We start from the raw sequence: 18199 nt of genomic DNA, 5'->3' as shown, positions 1-18199 counted from the left end.
TCAGCCCAAAAACCAGGCAGCAGCAACTCAATCCCAGCCCCGAAATTGGGCTTTTTTACCCCAAATCCAGGCACCTATCAGCCCCAAAACCCTCCAGTTTTGCCCCAAATCCACACTGTGCTCTCAAATCCCCATTTTTACCCTGAAATCCCCATTTTTTGCCCCAAAATCCTCAGTTCCTGCAAAGCTGCTCAATTTTTGCCCCCAAATCCCACCTTTTCCCCCCAAATTTCCCCCCAGATGTCATTTTTTCCCAAAAAACCCCACGCACTCCATTTTTTGCCGTTTTTATTACGAAAAATGAGCCGTTTTGGTGTCGTTTTGCTCTTTCCCGGATAAGACACAACCGTGAAGCTTCGCCGAGGGGACTTTGGGGTGAATCTCCCTGGTTTTGGGACATTTCCACGTCCCCACCCCCAGCAGGGCATGAAAACGGGGGAAAAAATCCCATTTTGACCCAAAACGCCGTCGATTCCCCCCAAAATCGTGCTCAGGACAGGGAGGAGAGAAACCACCGGGATGAGGCCTCGGATCCGGAATTTTGGGGGGGATTTCAGGGACTTGGGTCAATTTGGAGCCCTCTGGGGCCATTCTTCAGTCATTTTTGGGGTTATTTTGGCCAATTTTGGGGTATTGCAGTCATTTTGGGGTCATTTCCAAGACTTTTTGGGGCCATTTTGGTCAATTTTTAGTTTTATTTCGGAATCTTTCGGGTTTTAAAAATATTTTTGGGGGGTGCATCATCACTTTGGGATTATTTGGTTATTTTAGGGCTATTTGAGTCATTTTGGGGTTATTTGGGTCAGGTTTGGGGCTGTTTGAGTCACTTGGAGGTTATTTTGGGGTATTTTAGTGCTTTTAGGGCTTTTTGTCCTTTTGGTTATCAGAATAATTTTGGACAACTTCAGTCATTTTGGGGTTATTTCAGTAATTTTGGGGTTATTCTGGGGGCTATTTGGGGTGGTTTCATCATTTCAGTGAGTTTGGAGCTGCTTTGGTCATTTTGGTGCTATTTTGGTTAAACTTTGGGCTGTTTCAGGGATTTTGGTCATTTTCGGGGTTGTTTTGCCCATTTTTGGGGCTATTTTGGCCGTTTTTGGGGCCCATCCCAGGGGGTCCTCTCGGGGGTCCGGGGGGGAGTTGGGGGTGCAGGGGGGAGGGGCAGTCGGAGGTAGGTGCTTTAAAGTCCATTTATTTTTGTTTTTTTTTTTAGAAAAACAGGCACATTCAGTCCACGGGAGCCGGGGAGGGGAAAATTTGGGATTTGGGGGGATTGGGGGAATTTTGGGGGGGTTCCCCCAGCCCCAAACACCTCCCCTCCCCCCCAGCGGCGTTTTGGGGCCAAAAGGGGCTTTTTCCCCCCAAAAAAATCCAACCTCAACCCCCCCCCCACCCCCAACCCCAAACCAGCCCTGGGGGGGGGAGTGGGAGCCAGGGGAAAACCCCAAAATTGGGGGGTTTTGCCCCATTTTGTGTCAGCAGGGGAGGGGTGGGGGGGAATCCCCAAATCCAGGAATTCTGCCCCATTTTGAGGTGGGGGAGGGGTAAGGCCTCGTGGGGGTGGGGGAGGGGCCGGGAGCATCCTTTGGGGGGGATAAAAATGGGGGAAAAATGAATAAAAAACAAAGTGGGAAAAATCCCTCAAAAATGAAAAAAAAAAAAAAAATTCCCAAAATAGCTCCGGAATTCCCAAAAAGAAAAAAGGGGGAAAAGGGGAAGCCAGGAGGGGGAGGGGGGTGAGTTTTGGGGTGAAATCCTGGGAATTGGGGAGGAGAAAGGGATGAAAGTCACCCCAAAAATGTCACCCTGGATGGGGGGGGTGTCACCCCAAGAAATGTCAGGAGGGGAAAAAATCGGGGAAAAAAGGAGCCAAAATTGGGAAAAGGGAGGAAAAAAAGAGGTGGAATGAAGGGAAGGGTTAAAACAAAAAAAAAAAAGGATGAAAAAATGTGAAAAAAAGAAGGGGAAAAGGGGAAACAGAGGGGGGAAAAGGGGATGGGAGGGAAAAAAAGAAAAATAAAAAAAAGGGGGAAAAAAGAGGGGAAAAAACCGGGGAAAAAAGGAAAAAGGAGCTAAAAGAAAAGGGAAATGAAAGGCCCCAAAGGCGAGGGGGGAGGATGAGGAGGGGATGGGGAGGATGAGGAAGGGCAAGGTGAGGATGAGGAGGATGAGGAGGGCCGGGTGAGGATGAGGAAGGGCAAGGTGAGGATGAGGAGGGCCGGGGGAGGATGAGGAGGATGAGGAGGGCAAGGTGAGGATGAGGAGGGCAAGGTGAGGATGAGGAGGGCCGGGGGAGGATGAGGAGGATGAGGAGGGCAAGGTGAGGATGAGGAAGGGCAAGGTGAGGATGAGGAGGGCAAGGTGAGGATGAGGAGGGCAAGGTGAGGATGAGGAGGCCGTGGGCACGGGAGGAAGAGCGGATCAGGAGCTGTTCTGGTTCTGGTAGATCGACGCCTTCTCCTTGAGCAGGTCCAGGCAGAGGTGGCAGCTCCAGCTCCCTGCGGAACGGAGCAGCCTTCGGCCTCGGCCCCCCTCCTCCCCAGGGGCCACTAACCAGCCAGTTAACCAGCCAGTTAACCCATCACCCAGTTAACCCATCACCCAGTTAACCAGTGAGGGCGGGAGGGAGAGGGAGAAGCAGAAAGGAGGAAGAGGAAGGAGGAGGAGGAGGGAAAGGAGAGGAGGAGGAAGGAAGAGACCAAAGAAAGGGGAGGGAGGAAGAGGAGGAGGAAGAGGAGGAGGAAGAGGAGGAGGAAGAGGAGGAGGAAGAGGAGGAGGAAGAGGAGGAGGAAGAGGAGGAGGAAAAGAGGAAGAGAAAAGGAAGGGAGGGAGAGGATGGACAGAAGGAGGAAGAGGAAGAGGAGGGAGAAGGAGAAGAAAGGAAGGAGGAGGAAAAGGAGAATGAAGGAAGAGGAAGAAGAGGAGGAAGAAGAGGAGGAAGAGGAGGAAGAGGAAGAAGAGGAGGAAGAAGAAGAGGATTTGGGACAATAAAAGCCCTCCCCACATCCCAGGGGGAAGCCCAGGGAGAACCCGGAGGGATGGGGGATCCCAGGGAAGGATTTGGGACGGGATCCCGGGGATCAGGATCCCAGGGAAGGATTTGGGACGGGATCCCGGGGGATCAGGAATTTCAGGGGAGATTTTGGGGCAGGATCCCAGGGAAGGATTTGGGAGGGCATCCCAGGGGAAGTTTTGGGAGGGGATCAGAAGTTCCAGGGAAGGATTTGGGATGGGATCCCAGTGAATCAGGAGTTCCAGGGAAGGTTTTGGGGCAGGATCCCAGGGGAGGTTTTGGGATGGGATCCCAGGGGATCGGGATCCCAGGGGATGATCTGGGACAGGATCCCAGGGAAGGATCTGGGATGGGATCCCAGGGGAGGTTTTGGGAGGGGATCAGGATCCCAGGGGATGATCTGGGACGGGATCCCGGGGATCAGGATCCCAGGGGAGGTTTTGGGGTGGAATCCCAGGGGATCAGGATCCCAGGGGATGATCTGGGATGGGATCCCGGGGGATCAGGATGCCAGGGGATGATCTGGGACAGGATCCCAGGGAAGGATCTGGGATGGGATCCCGGGGATCAGGATCCCAGGGAAGGATTTGGGGTGGGATCCCGGGATCAGCCCCCGGGGCCGGACTCACCCTCGGGGGGCTCGGACATGGGTGGGGTCAGGCAGTACATGTGGTACCCGCGGTCGCAGTCGTCGCAGAACAGCAGCTGGTCCTGGCCCGGGGACACCCCATCATCCCACGGCCCAAATTCCCCCTTTTCCCCCCAAAAATCCTCCCCCGCAGCTCCCTAAAGGATTCCCATCATCCCACGGCCCAAATTCCCCCTTTTCCCCCCAAAAATCCTCCCCCACAGCTCCCTAAAGGATTCCCATCATCCCACGGCCCAAATTCCCCCTTTTCCCCCAAAAAATCCTCCCCCGCAGCTCCCTAAAGGATTCCCATCATCCCACGGCCCAAATTCCCCCTTTTCCCCCAAAAAATCCTCCCCCACAGCTCCCTAAAGGATTCCCATCATCCCACTGCCCAAATTCCCCCTTTCCCCCCCAAAAAATCCTCCCCCACAGCTCCCTAAAGGATTCCCATCATCCCACGGCCCAAATTCCCCCTTTTCCCCCAAAAATCCTCCCCCACAGCTCCCTAAAGGATTTTCCCCACCCCAACACTGTCCTCCCCCGTATCCAGAAAGTTCTGCAAAGGCAGAAGTTTCCTGCAGGAAGATTCCCAGGGATGATGAAAAGCCCAGGATTTCTCCCAGAATGGCTCTGGGATCCTGCAGATTACCAAAATCCAGTTTTTTTCCCCCAAAAAAGCCTTTCCTGGGTCACATGGACTCCTAAACCCCAAGGATTTCCCCCACTAAAGAGCCTCCAATGGGAATTTCGGGCCATTCCCAGATGGTCTGGGGGCATTCCCGGGTTCCAGGTGAGTTCTGGGGCATTCCCAGATAATTCTGGATATTCCCAGGAGATTTTGGGCACCCCAGGAGATTTTGGGCACCCCCAGGTGGTTTTTGGCAACCCCAGGAGATCTTTGGCACCCCCAGGAGATTTCTGGGCACCCCAGATTTTGGGCACCCCAGGAGATTCTGGGCACCCCAGGAGATTTTGGGCACCCCAGGAGATTCTGGGCACCCACGTCGTTCTCGGAGGTGCCGCAGATGTTGCAGCACTTGCACTCGATGCACTGCCAGCGGTACGTCTTCACCGCCGCCATCATCACCGGCGTGAACTGCAGGCACGACGGGTGACCTGGGGACACGGGGACACGGCAGGGACACGTCAGGGACATGGCAAGGACATGGCAGGGACACGGGGACACGGCAGGGACACGGCAAGGACATGGCAGGGACACAGCAGGACATGGGGACATCAGGGACACGACAGGCCCAATCCAGAAGGAAACCCTCAGATCTCCATTCCCAAAGATCTTCCCCAACCCCAATCCAGGAGGAGGAAACCCTCGGATCCCGATCCCAAACATCCCCCCAGCCCCATCTGGGCCCCGATCCAGGAGGAAACCCTCGGATCCCGATCCCGAATGTCCCCCCAGCCCCATCCCTGATCCCAAACATCCCCCAGCCCCATCCCTGATCCCAAACATTCCCCCAGCCCCATCTGGGCCCCGATCCAGGGGAAACCCTCGGATCCCGAACGTCCCCCAGCCCCATCCCGATCCCAAACATCCCCCCAGCCCCATCCCTGATCCCAAACATCCCCCAGCCCCATCCCTGATCCCGAACGTCCCCCAGCCCCATCTGGGCCCCGATCCAGGGGGAAACCCTCGGATCCCGATCCCAAACATCCCCCCAGCCCCATCTGGGCCCCGATCCAGGAGGAAACCCTCGGATCCCGATCCCGAACGTCCCCCAGCCGTGCCCACCGGAGCGGCCGCAGTCGGAGCAGGACACGAGCTCCTCGGGCTGTCCCGTCTTCTTGTTGATCTTGGAGTCCCCCAGGCAGAAGTCGCAGTAATTGTTGGGAAGCGCCAATCCGTCGGGACCCTTCTTGGCTGGAAAAGGGAATTGCTGGGGATCAGGGCCGGGAATTGCCCACTTCTCCCCGGGTGCTCTGGGGTTCTCCCCTCACATTTCTGCTCCTCGGAGCGCTGGGACACCGGCGTGGGCGGCTGCGAGTCGTCCTTGTCGTCGCCCTCCTCCTCGGCCAGGTGGGAGTGGGCGTAGTGGTAGCTGAGCCCCGGGCGGTTCTTGTAGCGCTTCCCGCAGACTGCCGGGGAAATCCGGGAAAAACCCCGGGAAATCCGGGAAAAACCCCGGGAGAGCCCGGTTAGGGGCGGCCAGGGGAGGGAAATCCCAAATCCTGAACCCTCCTGGCCGATCCCAGCGCCGGGCTCGGAGAGGAAAGAGGCTGGAACTGGGTGAAAGCACCCGGAATTGCTAGGGAATGGAATTCCAGGTGAATTCCCTGGGATCCCAAAGGAATTGCAGGTGAACACCCTGGGATCCCAAAGGAATTGCAGGTGAATTCCCCAGGAGATCCAGAAGGAATTCCAGGTAAATTCCCCAGGATCAATCCAATGGCAAAATCCTCATTGGGAATGTGTCGTGGAGAGGAAATTCCCACCCCACAAATTCCCATCCTTAGGTTAAAAACCGAGGGAAGGGGGAATTTGGGAATTCTGGGGTTCCAAGGAAGGATTTGGCAGCGGCCATGGATCCATCCCAGCTCCTTGGAACCCCAAAATCCATCGCTCTTCCTGTTCCCCACCCCAGAATTTGGGAGATTTCTGCCTGGATCCAGCTCCTCGTGGATCAGGGATCAGCTCCAGGTCCCCAGCGCTCCTTTTCCAGGGATTTTTGGGTTTTTCCTTATCCAAGGACACCCCAAAATCCCTTTCCAGCCCCGTTTTGGTGTGGGAAAGATGAGCCCGAGGAATTGGGATAAAATCCCAAAAAAGCAGCACCGGAGCGGGAATTCCAGGGCTCGATGCAGATGTTTCCCAAGTTTCCCCTGCATTTTTCCAAAAACTGGGAATGAGCTGCTTTGGGATGAGATTTCCTGATTTCGGAGCTTTTCCAGAACACCACGGGAGTTTCTGGATCCGCTTCCACCTCAGGATCTCCCCAGACCGTGGAAAAATCAGGAAAAAAACCAGCTGGATCGGGGAAAATGGGAGCTGAACTTCCAGAGGGAGGCTGGCTCCTGCAGCCACGCTGGATATTTTGGGATGAAAACCACGGGAATCGCCCCGGGATCGGTGGGCTTCCAGGGGAAAACGGGATTGGAGCAGCAGCGAGCAAGAGGCAGCAATCCCAACGTGATTCCCAGGAAATTCCCGCTTCCCTCCTGATCCACGGGGCTCCAAAGTCACCTTTGCTCCCCCCAAAACCTCCAGGACAATCTCCAGACTCCACTCTGGAATTCTCCTCCCGAGGGGAGGAAGAGGAGCCTCAGGAACATCCCGGGAATATCCCAAATCCCCCTCCCCACCTGCGGCCCATCCCCGTTTTTTGGGGCTTTTTGGAGGCAAAATTCCGCGGATTCGGAGCGGGAAAACAACGGGGGGGCTTTGGAGGCAGCGGCACATCCCGGGATTTGGGATTGGGATGGGAACTCTGGGATTGGGGTGGGAACTCTGGGATTGGGGTGGGAACTCGGGGATTTGGGTGCAAATTCTGGGATTTGGGTGGGAACTCTGGGATTTGGGTGCGAACTCCAGGATTTGGGTTCAAATTCCGAGATTTGGGTGGGAACTCTGAGATTTGGGTTCAAATTCCGAGATTTGGGTGGGAACTCTGAGATTTGGGTGCAAACTCCAGGATCTATGTGCAAACTCCAGGATTTTGGGTGAAAATTCTGGGATTTGGGTGCAAACTCTGGGATCTGGGTGCAAACTCCGGGATTTGGGTGCAAACTCCGGGATTTGGGTACAAACTCCGGGATTTTGGGTGCAAACTCCAAGATTTGGGTGCAAACTCCGGGATTTGGGTGCAAACTCCGGGATTTGGGTGCAAACTCCAAGATTTGGGTGCAAACTCCGGGATTCTGGGTGCAAACTCCAAGATTTGGGTGCAAACTCCAAGATTTGGGTGCAAACTCTGGGATTTTGGTACAAACTCCGGGATTTGGGTGCAAACTCCGGGATTTGGGTGCAAACTCCGGGATTTGGGTGCAAACTCCAAGATTTGGGTGCAAACTCTGGGATTTTGGTACAAACTCCGGGATTTGGGTGCAAACTCTGGGATTTGGGTGCAAACTCCAGGATTTTGGCTGCAAACTCCGGGATTTTGGGTACAAACTCTGGGATTTTGGGTGCAAACTCCGGGATTTGGGTGCAAACTCCGGGATTTTGGGTACAAACTCCGGGATTTGGGTGCAAACTCCGGGATTTTGGGTACAAACTCCGGGATTTGGGTGCAAACTCCGGGATTTGGGTGCAAACTCCGGGATTTGGGCGGAACTCCGTGTTTTTCCCATTGCTGGCTCCGCAGGGGGGTTAATCTTTGTTTTCCCGGCCCCGTTCCCTGCTGGAAAAGGGTCAGGGGGCCCGAGCGGGGCCGGCGCTGACGTCGCTCCCGTGGCCTTTGGCTTCTCCCTCCCCTCCTCCTGCCCACCCCGGGGCTCCGCAGGGGGATTGGGGGTTTTTTTTTGGTTGTTTTGTTGTTTTTTTTGGGTTTTTTTTGGGTGGAAAAAAGGGGGAAAAAAAAGGAGGAAAAGCAGGAAAAACGAGCAGAGAGAGAGCGGAACTACCTCGGTCGGGAGGTTTCAAGGAATGCTTTTGTTTGTAACTGTCTGAAACACAGAAAGAGAAGTCGTGAGAGGACACGGACACACACGGAAAACCGGGAAAAAAGGGCAGGAAAAACACAACCTCAGGGAGCCAGGGGGAGAATTAGTGCTGGGAAGCGGCAGGACAGGAGGAAGAAGAGAGAAAAAGGAGCTGGCAAAGCCTCCCTCGCCTTCCCCATCCCGCTATCCCTGGATTCGTGGGCCGGGAGGGACAGAGCCCCCACTCCGAGGGTTTTGCTGGAATTCACGGCTCCCAGATCCTTAGGGAGGGCTGGGAAGGGCTCCCGGGGACTGGGATCCCACTGGAAAACCACTGGGATGAAGGGGAGGGGCCTTCCCGGCCTTTTGGGGGGTTGCTGGGGAAGTTCACCCTGGTTTTTGATCCTGCTTTTCATCCTGGCTGCAAGCTGCTCCGATCCTGGCTCGTATCCTGCTGCCTGCCAGTATTCCCGGTGGGAAAAGGCCCCGGGAGGAGGGTGGGAAGGGACCCGGGGCTGTCCCGGCACTCACTGTCACACGCGTAGGGCTTGTCCCGGTCCTCCAGGATGGCGGCGTCCAGCTTCTTGCGAGCCCCGCCCACGCCTTTTCCCTGCGGAAAAACCGGGATTTCGGGAAAAAACCGGGATGGGGAGCGGGGAAAGGAGCGACCCGACAGCGCCCCGCGGTGGGAACGGCCCGGAAGCGACCGCGGATCCTTGGGAATTGGGGAAAAATCTCGGCGCGGAGCCCGGTTTTCCCGGCCGCGTCCCAGGAATGGCCTGGAATTACTGCCTGGAATTACTGCCTGGAATTACTGCCTGGAATTACTGCCTGGAATTACTGCCTGGAATTACTGCCTGGAATTACTGCCTGGAATTACTGCCTGGAATTACTGCCTGGAATGGCCTCACCTTGGCCTTGCCCTTCCCTCTCCGCTTGGGCGTGTCCTCCTCGTAATCCTCATCGTCCAAATCGTCCAGGAAATCGTCGGGCTCCAGGATCCGCTGGGAACGAGCGGAGCAGAGGGGTCAGAGCAGGGAAAAATGGGGGAAAATAGGAAAAACCGGGAAAAATGGGGGAAAATAGGAAAAACCAGGGAAAATGGGAAAAAATAGGAAAAACCAGGAAAAATGGGAAGGGATGCAGGAGGAGCCACAGCTGGATCCATCCCAGAGGAGGCACCAAAAGGTTTTTGTGAATGGAGAGGGAATTTCAGGTGTTTTATCCCCAAAAAAACGTCCTGGAAGGGCCTGATTTGGTGGGAAAGCGCTTGGAGAAGGAATTAAGCGAAAAGGAAAAGGAAAAGGAAAAGGAAAAGGAAAAGGAAAAGGAAAAGGAAAAGGAAAAGGAAAAGGAGAAAAGGAAAAAAGGAAAAGGAAAAGGAAAAGGAAAAGGAAAAGGAAAAAAAGGAAAAGGAAAAGGAAAAGGAAAAGGAAAAGGAAAAGGAAAAGGAAAAGGAAAAGGAAAAGGAAAAGGAAAAGGAAAAAAGGAAAAGGAAAAGGAAAAGGAAAAGGAAAAGGAAACAAAGGAAAAGGAAAAGGAAAAGGAAAAGGAAAAGGAAAAGGAAAAGGAAAAGGAAAAAAAGGAAAAAAAGGAAAAGGAAAAGGAAAAGGAAAAGGAAAAGGAAAAGGAAAAGGAAAAGGAAAAAGGAAAAGGAAAAGGAAAAGGAAAAGGAAAAGGAAAAGGAAAAGGAAAAAAGGAAAAGGAAAAGGAAAAGGAAAAGGAAAAGGAAAAGGAAAAGGAAAAGGAAAAGGAAAAGGAAAAGGAAAAGGAAAAGGAAAAGGAAAAGGAAAAGGAGGCTGGGGAAAGATTTCCCGGCTAAAAAATCCTGTGGGAAAGCCCCAGGAAGGGAAAAATGCGGAATTCTGGGAAAACGACCCCAAAACTCCCCTCTCCCTGAATGACAGGATCAGAAAGTTCCCTGAATTTCTGGGCTGGAATTTCCCTCCCGTTGATTTTTGGGAGCAGGATCTTTTTTTTCCCAGAATTTTGGGACCAGCATCTCCCTCCTTCCCAAATTCCCAATTCCTGGTTGGAATTTCTGGTCCCCATCCCGGAATTCCTGGTCCCCATCCCGGAATTCCTGGTATCCTGAATTCCTAGATCCCATCCCGAATTCCCACTTTTCTGGTTGGAATTCGTGATATCCTGAATTCCTATCCCGAATTCCCGGTATCCCGAATTCCTGGTTCCTGGCTGGAATTCCCAGTTCCCAGCCGGAATTCTTGCTATCCTGCCCGGAATTCCCGCATTCCCGTCCAGAATTCCCACATTCCCGTCTGGAATTCCTGCTATCCCAGCGGAATTCCCGCTATTCCGGTCAGAATTCCCATTATCCCGCCTGGAATTCCCGTATTCCCGCCTGGAATTCCCACATTCCCAGCCAGAATTCCCGCTATCCCATCCGGAATTCCCGGAATTCCCGCATTCCCGCTCTCCGGAATTCCTGCATTCCCACTATCTGGAATTCCCGCCTTCCCACTATCCGGAATTCCCGCATTCCCGTCTGGAATTCCCGCATTCTCGCTATCCAGAATTCCTGCTATCCTGCATTCCCGCTCTCTGTCATTCCTGCCTTCCCACTCTCCGGAATTCCCACATTCCCGTCTGGAATTCCTGCATTCCTGTCTGGAATTCCTGCATTCCTGTCTGGAATTCCTGCATTCCTGCTCTTCGTCATTCCCGCTCCCCGTCATTTCCGCTCCCCATCATTCCCGCTCTCCATCATTCCCGTCATTCCGTCATTCCTATCATTCCTGCTCTCCGTCATTCCTGTCATTCCCATCATTCCCGCTCTCTGTCATTCCCGTTGTTCCCGTCATTCCCGCTCCCTGTCATTCCATCATCCCCGTCATTCCGTCATTCCCGCTCCCTGTCATCCCCGTCATTCCCATCATTCCCATCATTCCCGTCATTCCCGTCATTCCCGTCGTTCCCGTCGTTCCCGTCATTCCCGTCATTCCCGTCATTCCCGCATTCCCATCATCCCCGTCATTCCCGCTCTCCATCATTCCCGCATTCCCGCTCTCCCGGGGCACCTTGCGGGCGCGGCTGTTGGCGCCGGGGAAGTCGGCCAGGCCGTCGTCGTCGCCGCGCGGCTCCGGCAGCGCGCGCTTCTCCGGCGGCTCCGTGCGCAGCAGCGCCTCCAGGCTGCTGCCGTCCGCCGCCAGCAGCGCCTCCTTCTTCAGAGCCTGCTCCGCCTCTGGGAACCGGGAACCGGGGACGGGGAACGGGAACAACGGGACAGCGGGGACAACGGGAAACGGGAAACGGGAAAAAGGGGAACGGGAAACAGGGACAGCGGGGAACGGGAACGGGGAACGGGAACGGGGAACGGGACACGGGGAACGGGGAACGGGGAACGGGGAATGCGACAGCGGGGAGCGGGGAACGGGGAACGGGGAACGGGGAACGGGGAATGGGGAACGGGGAACGGGGACGGGGAACGGGAACGGGAACGGGGAACGGGAACGGGGAACGGGGAACGGGACACGGGGAACGGGACACGGGGAACGGGGAACGGGAAACGGGACAGCGGGGAATGGGGAACGGGGAACGGGACACGGGGAACGGGAACGGGGAACGGGGAACGGGGAACGGGGAATGGGGAACGGGAACGGGAACGGGGAACGGGGAACGGGACACGGGAACGGGAAACGGGACAGCGGGGAATGGGGAACGGGGAACGGGACACGGGGAACGGGAACGGGGAACGGGGAACGGGGAACGGGGAATGGGGAACGGGAACGGGGAACGGGAACGGGGAACGGGAAAAAGGGGAACGGGAAACAGGGACAGCGGGGAACGGGAACGGGGAACGGGAACGGGGAACGGGGAACGGGGAACGGGGAACGGGACACGGGGAACGGGGAACGGGGAACGGGACACGGGGAACGGGACACGGGGAACAGGGAACGGGACATGGGGAAACGGGAAACAGGACAGCGGGAAACGGGGAACGGGAAACGGGGACAGTGGGAATGACGGGAAACGGGAAAATGGGAACGGGGAACGGGGACAGCGGGAATGACGGGAAACGGGACAGCGGGAAACGGGGAACGGGAAACGGGAACAGCGGGGAAAACGGGAAACGGGAACAACGGGGAAAATGGGGAAAAAGGGAACAATGGGAACAACGGGAAAAACGGGGACAACGGGGAAAACAGGGAAATGCGAACAACGGGGAAAAAGGGAACAACGGGGGGGAAACGGGGAAAACGGGGGGGAAACGGGAACAATGGGGAAAACGGGAACAACGGGAAACGGGAACAACGGGGAAAACAGGAAGAACGGGGAAACAGGAGGGAAACGGGCAAAAAGGGGGGGGAACGAGAAAAACGGGGGGGAAACAGGAAAAACAGAGGGAGAACGGAAAAAACGGGGTAAAAATGGGAAAAACAAGGGGGAAAATGGGGAAACAGGAAAAACGAGGGGGAAAATGGGAGATAGATGGGGTAAAAATGGGGTAGAAAATGGAGGATAAATGGGGGTAAAAATGGGAAAAATGGGGGGGGAAATGGGGAAAAAACAGAGAAAAATAGAGAAAAATGGTGAAAAACTGGGAAAAAGGAGGGGGGGTGAGGGATGCTGGCGGATCCGGGGTGGAATTCCCAGGGATCCAGCAGGAATTCAGGGAATTACCGGGTTTGATGGAAGGGAAGGAGAGGCGGGGGTCCTCCGGGGGGTGGGCGCGGCGTTTCTTGCGCCAGCGCCGCGCCGGGTACGAGTAGAGCTGCCCGGCCGCCAAACCTGCGGAGAAATCATTTCCCAATTGTTCCCCATCATTTCCCAATTGTTCCCCATCATTTCCCAATTGTTCCCCATCATTTCCCAATTGTTCCCCATCATTTCCCAATTGTTCCCCATCATTTCCCCGTTGTTCCCCATCATTTCCCAATTGTTCCCCATCATTTCCCAATTGTTCCCCATCATTTTCCCGTTGTTCCCCATCATTTTCCTGTTGTTCCCCTTCATTTCCCCATTATTCCCCATCATTTCCCCACTGTTCCCCATCATTTTCCTGCTGTTCCCCATCATTTCCCAATTGTTCCCCATCATTTTCCTGCTGTTCCCCATCATTTTCCTGCTGTTCCCCATCACTTCCCCTTTGTGTCCCCATCATTTCCCCATAATTTCCCTGTTGTTTCCCCATCATTTCACCATTGTTCCCCATCATTTCCTCATTGTTCTCTATCATTTCCCTGCCATTTCCCATCACTTCCCCGCCGTTTCCCCACCATTCTCCCATCACTTCCCCACCATTCTCCCATCACTTCCCCACTGTTCCCCATCACTTCCCCACTGTTTCCCATCACTTCCCTGCCGTTTCCCATCACTTCCTCACCATTCTCCCATCACTTCCCCACTGTTTCCCATCACTTCCCTGCCGTTTCCCATCACTTCCTCACCATTCTCCCATCACTTCCCCACTGTTTCCCATCACTTCCCCGCCATTTCCCATCACCGTTTCCCCGCCGTTTCCCCGCCGTTTCCCCGCCGTACCGGGCCCGCGGTGCCGTTTCTCCATCCAGATGTAGCAGTTGCTCTGGGCCACGCCGGTCTGCGAGTCCAGGAAGGGCAGGCGCACGCTGCGCTCGGCGCAGAGCCGCGCGTTGTAGCTGTGGCACTGCTCCATGGCGTCCCGGTAGTACTGCTCGCCCAGCCTGCAACGGCACCGCGGCACGGCGGCGTTGGCGCCGGGAACGGCGGGATTGGCGCTGGGAACGGCGGGATGGGCACAGGGAACGGCGGGATGGGCGCTGGGAATGGCGGGATGGGCGCTGGGAATGGCAGGGATGGGCACAGGGAATGGCAGGGATTGGTGGTGGGAACGGCGGGATTGGCGCTGGGAACAGCGGGATTGGCGCTGGGAATGGCAGGGATGGGCGCTGGGAATGGCAGGGATGGGCACAGGGAACAGCGGGATGGGCACCGGGAACGGCGGGATGGGCGCTGGGAACGGCGGGATTGGCGCTGGGAATGTCAGGGATGGGCACAGGGAACGGCGGGATGGGCACGGGGAATGGCAGGGATGGGCGCTGGGAATGTCAGGGATGGGCACAGGGAACGGCGGGATTGGTGCTGGGAATGGCAGGGATGGGCACAGGGAATGGCGGGATTGGTGCTGGGAATGGCAGGGATGGGCACAGGGAACGGCGGGATTGGTGCTGGGAATGGCAGGGATGGGCACAGGGAATGGCAGGGATGGGCACGGGGAATGCCGGGATGGGCAAAGGGAATGGCAGGGATGGGCAAAGGGAATGGCAGGGATCAGTGCTGAGAGTGCCGGGATTGGCACCGGGAATGCCAGGATGGGCACTGGGAATGGCAGGGATGGGCATGGGGAATGCCAGGATAGGCACTGGGAATGGCAGGGATCAGTGCTGGGAGTGTTGGGATCGGCACCGGGAATGCTGGGACTGGCACAGGGAATGGCAGGGATGGGCACGGGGAATGCCGGGATGGGCACAGGGAATGGCACAGGGAATGGGAGGGATTGGCAAAGGCAATGGCACGGGGATTGGTAGGGATCAGTGCTGGGAACGCCGGGATCGGCACCGGGAAAGGCGGCATGGGCACGGGGAACGGCACAGGGAATGGGACGGGGAATGGCAGGGATGGGTACAGGGAATGGCGCAGGGAATGGGAAGGATTGGCACAAGGAATGGCAGGGATTGGCACCGGGATTGGCAGGGACGGGTACAGGGAATGGGGAACCTCTCAGGGATGTCAGGGATACCAGGGGAGTGTCAGGGATACAAACGGAGAGACTCGGGGATAAAATCCTGGAGAATATCAGGGATAAACCTGGAAACCCTCAGGGACAAAATCCTGGAGAATATCAGGAATAAACGTGGAAATCCTCCGGAATAAAGTTTCCAATTTCCCATTCCTTGGCTTCTTCAGGACACTCTCACAGGGGCGGGAAGGGAAGAGATGAAGCCAAGGGATGGACAGGAAAACACAGGGATTTACAGGAAATACGGGGATTTACAGGAAATACAGGGATTTAAAGGTAAATACAGCAATACACAGGGAAATACAGGGATTTAGAGAGCAATACAGGGAATTAGAAGGAAGCACAGGAATATACAGGGAAATGCAGGGATTTCGAGGGAGATACAGGGATTTTGAGGGAAATACAAGGATTTCGAGGGAAGTACAGGGAAGCTCCCCCCAGCTCGGCCTCCACAGGACCCTCTGGCAGGGATGCACAGGGAAGCAGTGCAGGAATAAGCAGGAAGGTACAGGGATATTCAAGCAGTGCAGGAAAAAGCAGGAAGGTACAGGGACATTCAGGGATATTCAGGGACATTCAGGGATATTCAGGAATATTGAAGGAGGCACAAGGACTCTCCAGGGGTGCACAGGGAAGCAGTGCAGGAAAAAGCAGGAAGGTACAGGGACATTCAGGGATATTCGGGGATATTCAGGGATATTCAGGGATATTGAAGGAGGCACAGGGACTCTCCAGGGATGCGCTGGGAAGCAGTGCAGGAAAAAGCAGGAAGGTACAGGGACATTCAGGGATATTCAGGGATACTGAAGGAGGCACAGGGACTCTCCAGGGATGCGCTGGGATGACTCCCCCGTCCTTGGCCTCTCCAGGACGCTCGCAGACGGAGTTTAGGGCCACACGAGGGAGCACAGGGAAGCACAGGGATACGATCCAGGGAATTTTCCAGGGGCGAACCCCCGCCTTTGCCCTCTCCAGGACCCCCTCAGGGCCAGACTGCGGGACCCCCCCGGCCCCTCGGGACCCTCGCAGGCTCTGCTCTCCCCTCACACCTCTGCGGCCCTCCCGGTGCCGGGGGAGGATTTTGGGGTGTCCTCAACGCCCCCCTCAGCAAAGTTCACGGCGAACAATGCGCGCGTGTCGCTTCCTCCCCACCCCCCTGCCCGCCCGCTTGGTCCCGTCCGGCGCGCGCGGGGCCAAGGGGGGGCCCCGCTTCCCGCGCCCGGCCGGGCCGCACCATTCCCGCGCCGCGGGGGGGAGACCGGCGGTGTGCGGGGAGGGGGGGGAGCCGCACTCACAGCTTGACCACATTCTGAACCACCGCCGCCATCTTGGCTCCGCCGCCGGGGCGCCGCGGGGCGCGTGCGCGGAGGGAGGGGCGGGAGGGGCGGGGAGGGGGATGATGGAGGAGGAGGAGGAGGAGGAGGAGGAGGAAGGAGAGGGATGGAGGGAGGAGGAGGAGGAGCGGGGAGAGGGAGGGTGGGGAAAGGGGAGGCGGAGGGAGGGAGAGGGAGGGCCGGGGGAAGGGAGCGCGGAGTCCTCCCGGCCGCTGGGGGGCGCTGTGCGCCGCGCGCGTGCGCGGGGGGGGGGGCGCGAGAAAAGGCGGGAAAAGGGGGAGTGGGGGAGGGGCGAAAGCCTGAGGGGAAAAATGGCGGGAAAAGGATCTGAGGGGGGAAAATGCACGAAAAAGGAGAAAATCCGGGAAAAAGGGGCGGCTGAAGGTACGGGGAGGAAGGGAGGGCGTGGGGATGAGGGTGGGAGGCAGAGTGGGGGATACGGGGGGAGACTGAGGGGAAAAATGGGAGAGAACAAAGCACGAGAGTGAGGCAAAAATGGACAGAAAGTGAGGGCGGAAATGATGGCAGAGGATGAGGGGGTTTATCGTGGAAAAAGGAGATTTGAGAGACCGCACTGCTCCCTAGATTCCCTGGAATGGGGCTGGGGGTGAGATCCCTTCTCCCCATGGATAAAACAAAAGGAACAGCCCCGAGTTGTGTCAGGGGAGGTTTGTTCAGGAAAGTCCCTGGAAAGGGTTGTCCCACCCTGGGGTTATCCCAAAAAAAGCCGGGATGTGGCACATGGGGACGCTGTTCAGGGGTGGCCGGGTTGGATTTTGATGATCCCAAAGGTTTTCTCAGCTTTTCCATGGAATGGGGTGAGAAGAGGGAGGATGGGGAGGGATGGAGGAAGGAAGGGATAACATGGAAAGAGGGGTGAGGGTTGGGAGGGAAATGAGGGATAAATTGGGGATGGGGGAATGAAATGAGGGATGAACAGCTGGGAGAGGGGAAATGAGGGATAAATTGGGGATGGGGGAATGAAATGAGGGATGAACAGCTGGGAGAGGGGAAATGAGGGATAAGTGAGGATGGATCCCTCAGATCCCCCCAGATTCCTTACGGCTCCTCATCCCCAAAAACTCCTGCCAAAAGTTCCCATTGTTGAGCTCTTTTCCCTTTTTCTCCAACCTGAATTAACCAAGTGTCCCCAAATTCATCCCTCAGGACCGAGGTCACCCACAGACCCCACGGCGAGCGTGGTTTGATGGCAGCTTCCAGGTGAGTTTTCCTTTCCAGGTGAATTCCTCATTTATTTCCAGGTGAATTCCACATTCCAAGTGAGTGCCTCAATTCCAGGTGAATTCCCCATTTATTTCCAGGTGAATTCCTCTCTCTTTTTCCTCCTTATTTCCACATCCTACCTGGGTTTTTTTTTCCCTGTTTGCTGGGAATTTGCGTTTCTCCCCCAAGGTCACCCCCTGGTCAAACCTTCCTCCTCCTCCTCCTCCTCCTCCTGGTAATCCCAGGCCGGCTGTTGCTCCGGCTCCGTTCCCGGCTCCGGCCACGCCGGGGGTCAGGCACTGACCGCTGGCGTGGGCGGCGTTAATCCAGCGGAAATCCCGGGATAACGAGGAAATTGGGAGGGAGGCCTGTGCCCCTGCTGGGGTTAATGAACGATTCCATCCTTGATTGAATCCGGAGTTATTCTCCAAAAAGGGAGGGGGAGCTGAGTCAGGGCTGCTCCGGATGACTCAAATTCTTGGAATTGGGAGCAAATCAGCAGCTGTGGTTTGCATAAATCATTAATTCGGGGAGTGATTAATTAGGGGAGAAGTGAAGGAGGCTCCAATTCTGTGGAAAGGGATCCCAAATGATTTATTCATTAATTAAAAGTTAATTAAGGAATTTGTTTTTTTTTTTTTTTTCAGGAGATGAGATTGAGGGAA

The 18199-nt window shown here is 55.9% G+C and overlaps 1 protein-coding gene across 5 annotated transcripts; it reads right to left on the bottom strand.

The window, feature by feature from the left end:
- Positions 1-271: 271 nt before the first annotated feature.
- Positions 272-16368, bottom strand: DPF2 (double PHD fingers 2). Of its 5 annotated transcripts, none has more exons than XR_013341390.1 (14): positions 16272-16368; positions 13740-13900; positions 12879-12986; positions 11276-11439; positions 9149-9241; positions 8769-8847; positions 8220-8261; positions 5598-5735; positions 5392-5520; positions 4648-4760; positions 3643-3724; positions 2382-2498; positions 2321-2341; positions 272-2202 (listed from the first exon to the last, which is right to left on the bottom strand). XR_013341390.1 is itself a non-coding variant. In XM_021545745.2 (13 exons), the coding sequence occupies exons 1-12, from the start codon at positions 16301-16303 to the stop codon at positions 2422-2424; spliced, it is 1218 nt and encodes a 405-aa protein (XP_021401420.1). In that variant the 5' UTR covers positions 16304-16368; the 3' UTR covers positions 272-2271; positions 2382-2421. The 5 variants fall into 5 exon arrangements, 2 of the variants coding, with proteins under 2 accessions (XP_021401420.1, XP_021401421.1); XR_013341391.1 differs by having other exon boundaries at positions 272-2152; XR_013341389.1 differs by lacking the exon at positions 2321-2341 and having other exon boundaries at positions 2362-2498.
- Positions 16369-18199: the final 1831 nt, after the last annotated feature.

The sequence above is a fragment of the Lonchura striata genome, chromosome 36 (assembly GCF_046129695.1).
Source record: "Lonchura striata isolate bLonStr1 chromosome 36, bLonStr1.mat, whole genome shotgun sequence".
Classification (NCBI taxonomy): domain Eukaryota; kingdom Metazoa; phylum Chordata; class Aves; order Passeriformes; family Estrildidae; genus Lonchura; species Lonchura striata.
The sequence above is the reverse complement of the archived record's forward strand: the minus strand, read 5'-3'. Positions and strand labels throughout refer to the sequence as shown.

Bases quoted from the DNA above. Each gene is read 5' to 3' on its own strand.
- DPF2 (XM_021545745.2), bottom strand. From the start codon at position 16,303: ATGGCGGCGGTGGTTCAGAATGTGGTCAAGCT. The intron at 11,440-12,878 runs GTAATTCCCTGA...CCCGGTTCCCAG, and splicing joins CTTCCCTTCCATCAAACCCG to AGGCGGAGCAGGCTCTGAAG. The intron at 2,499-3,642 runs GTGAGTCCGGCC...TCCGTTCCGCAG, and splicing joins CATGTCCGAGCCCCCCGAGG to GGAGCTGGAGCTGCCACCTC.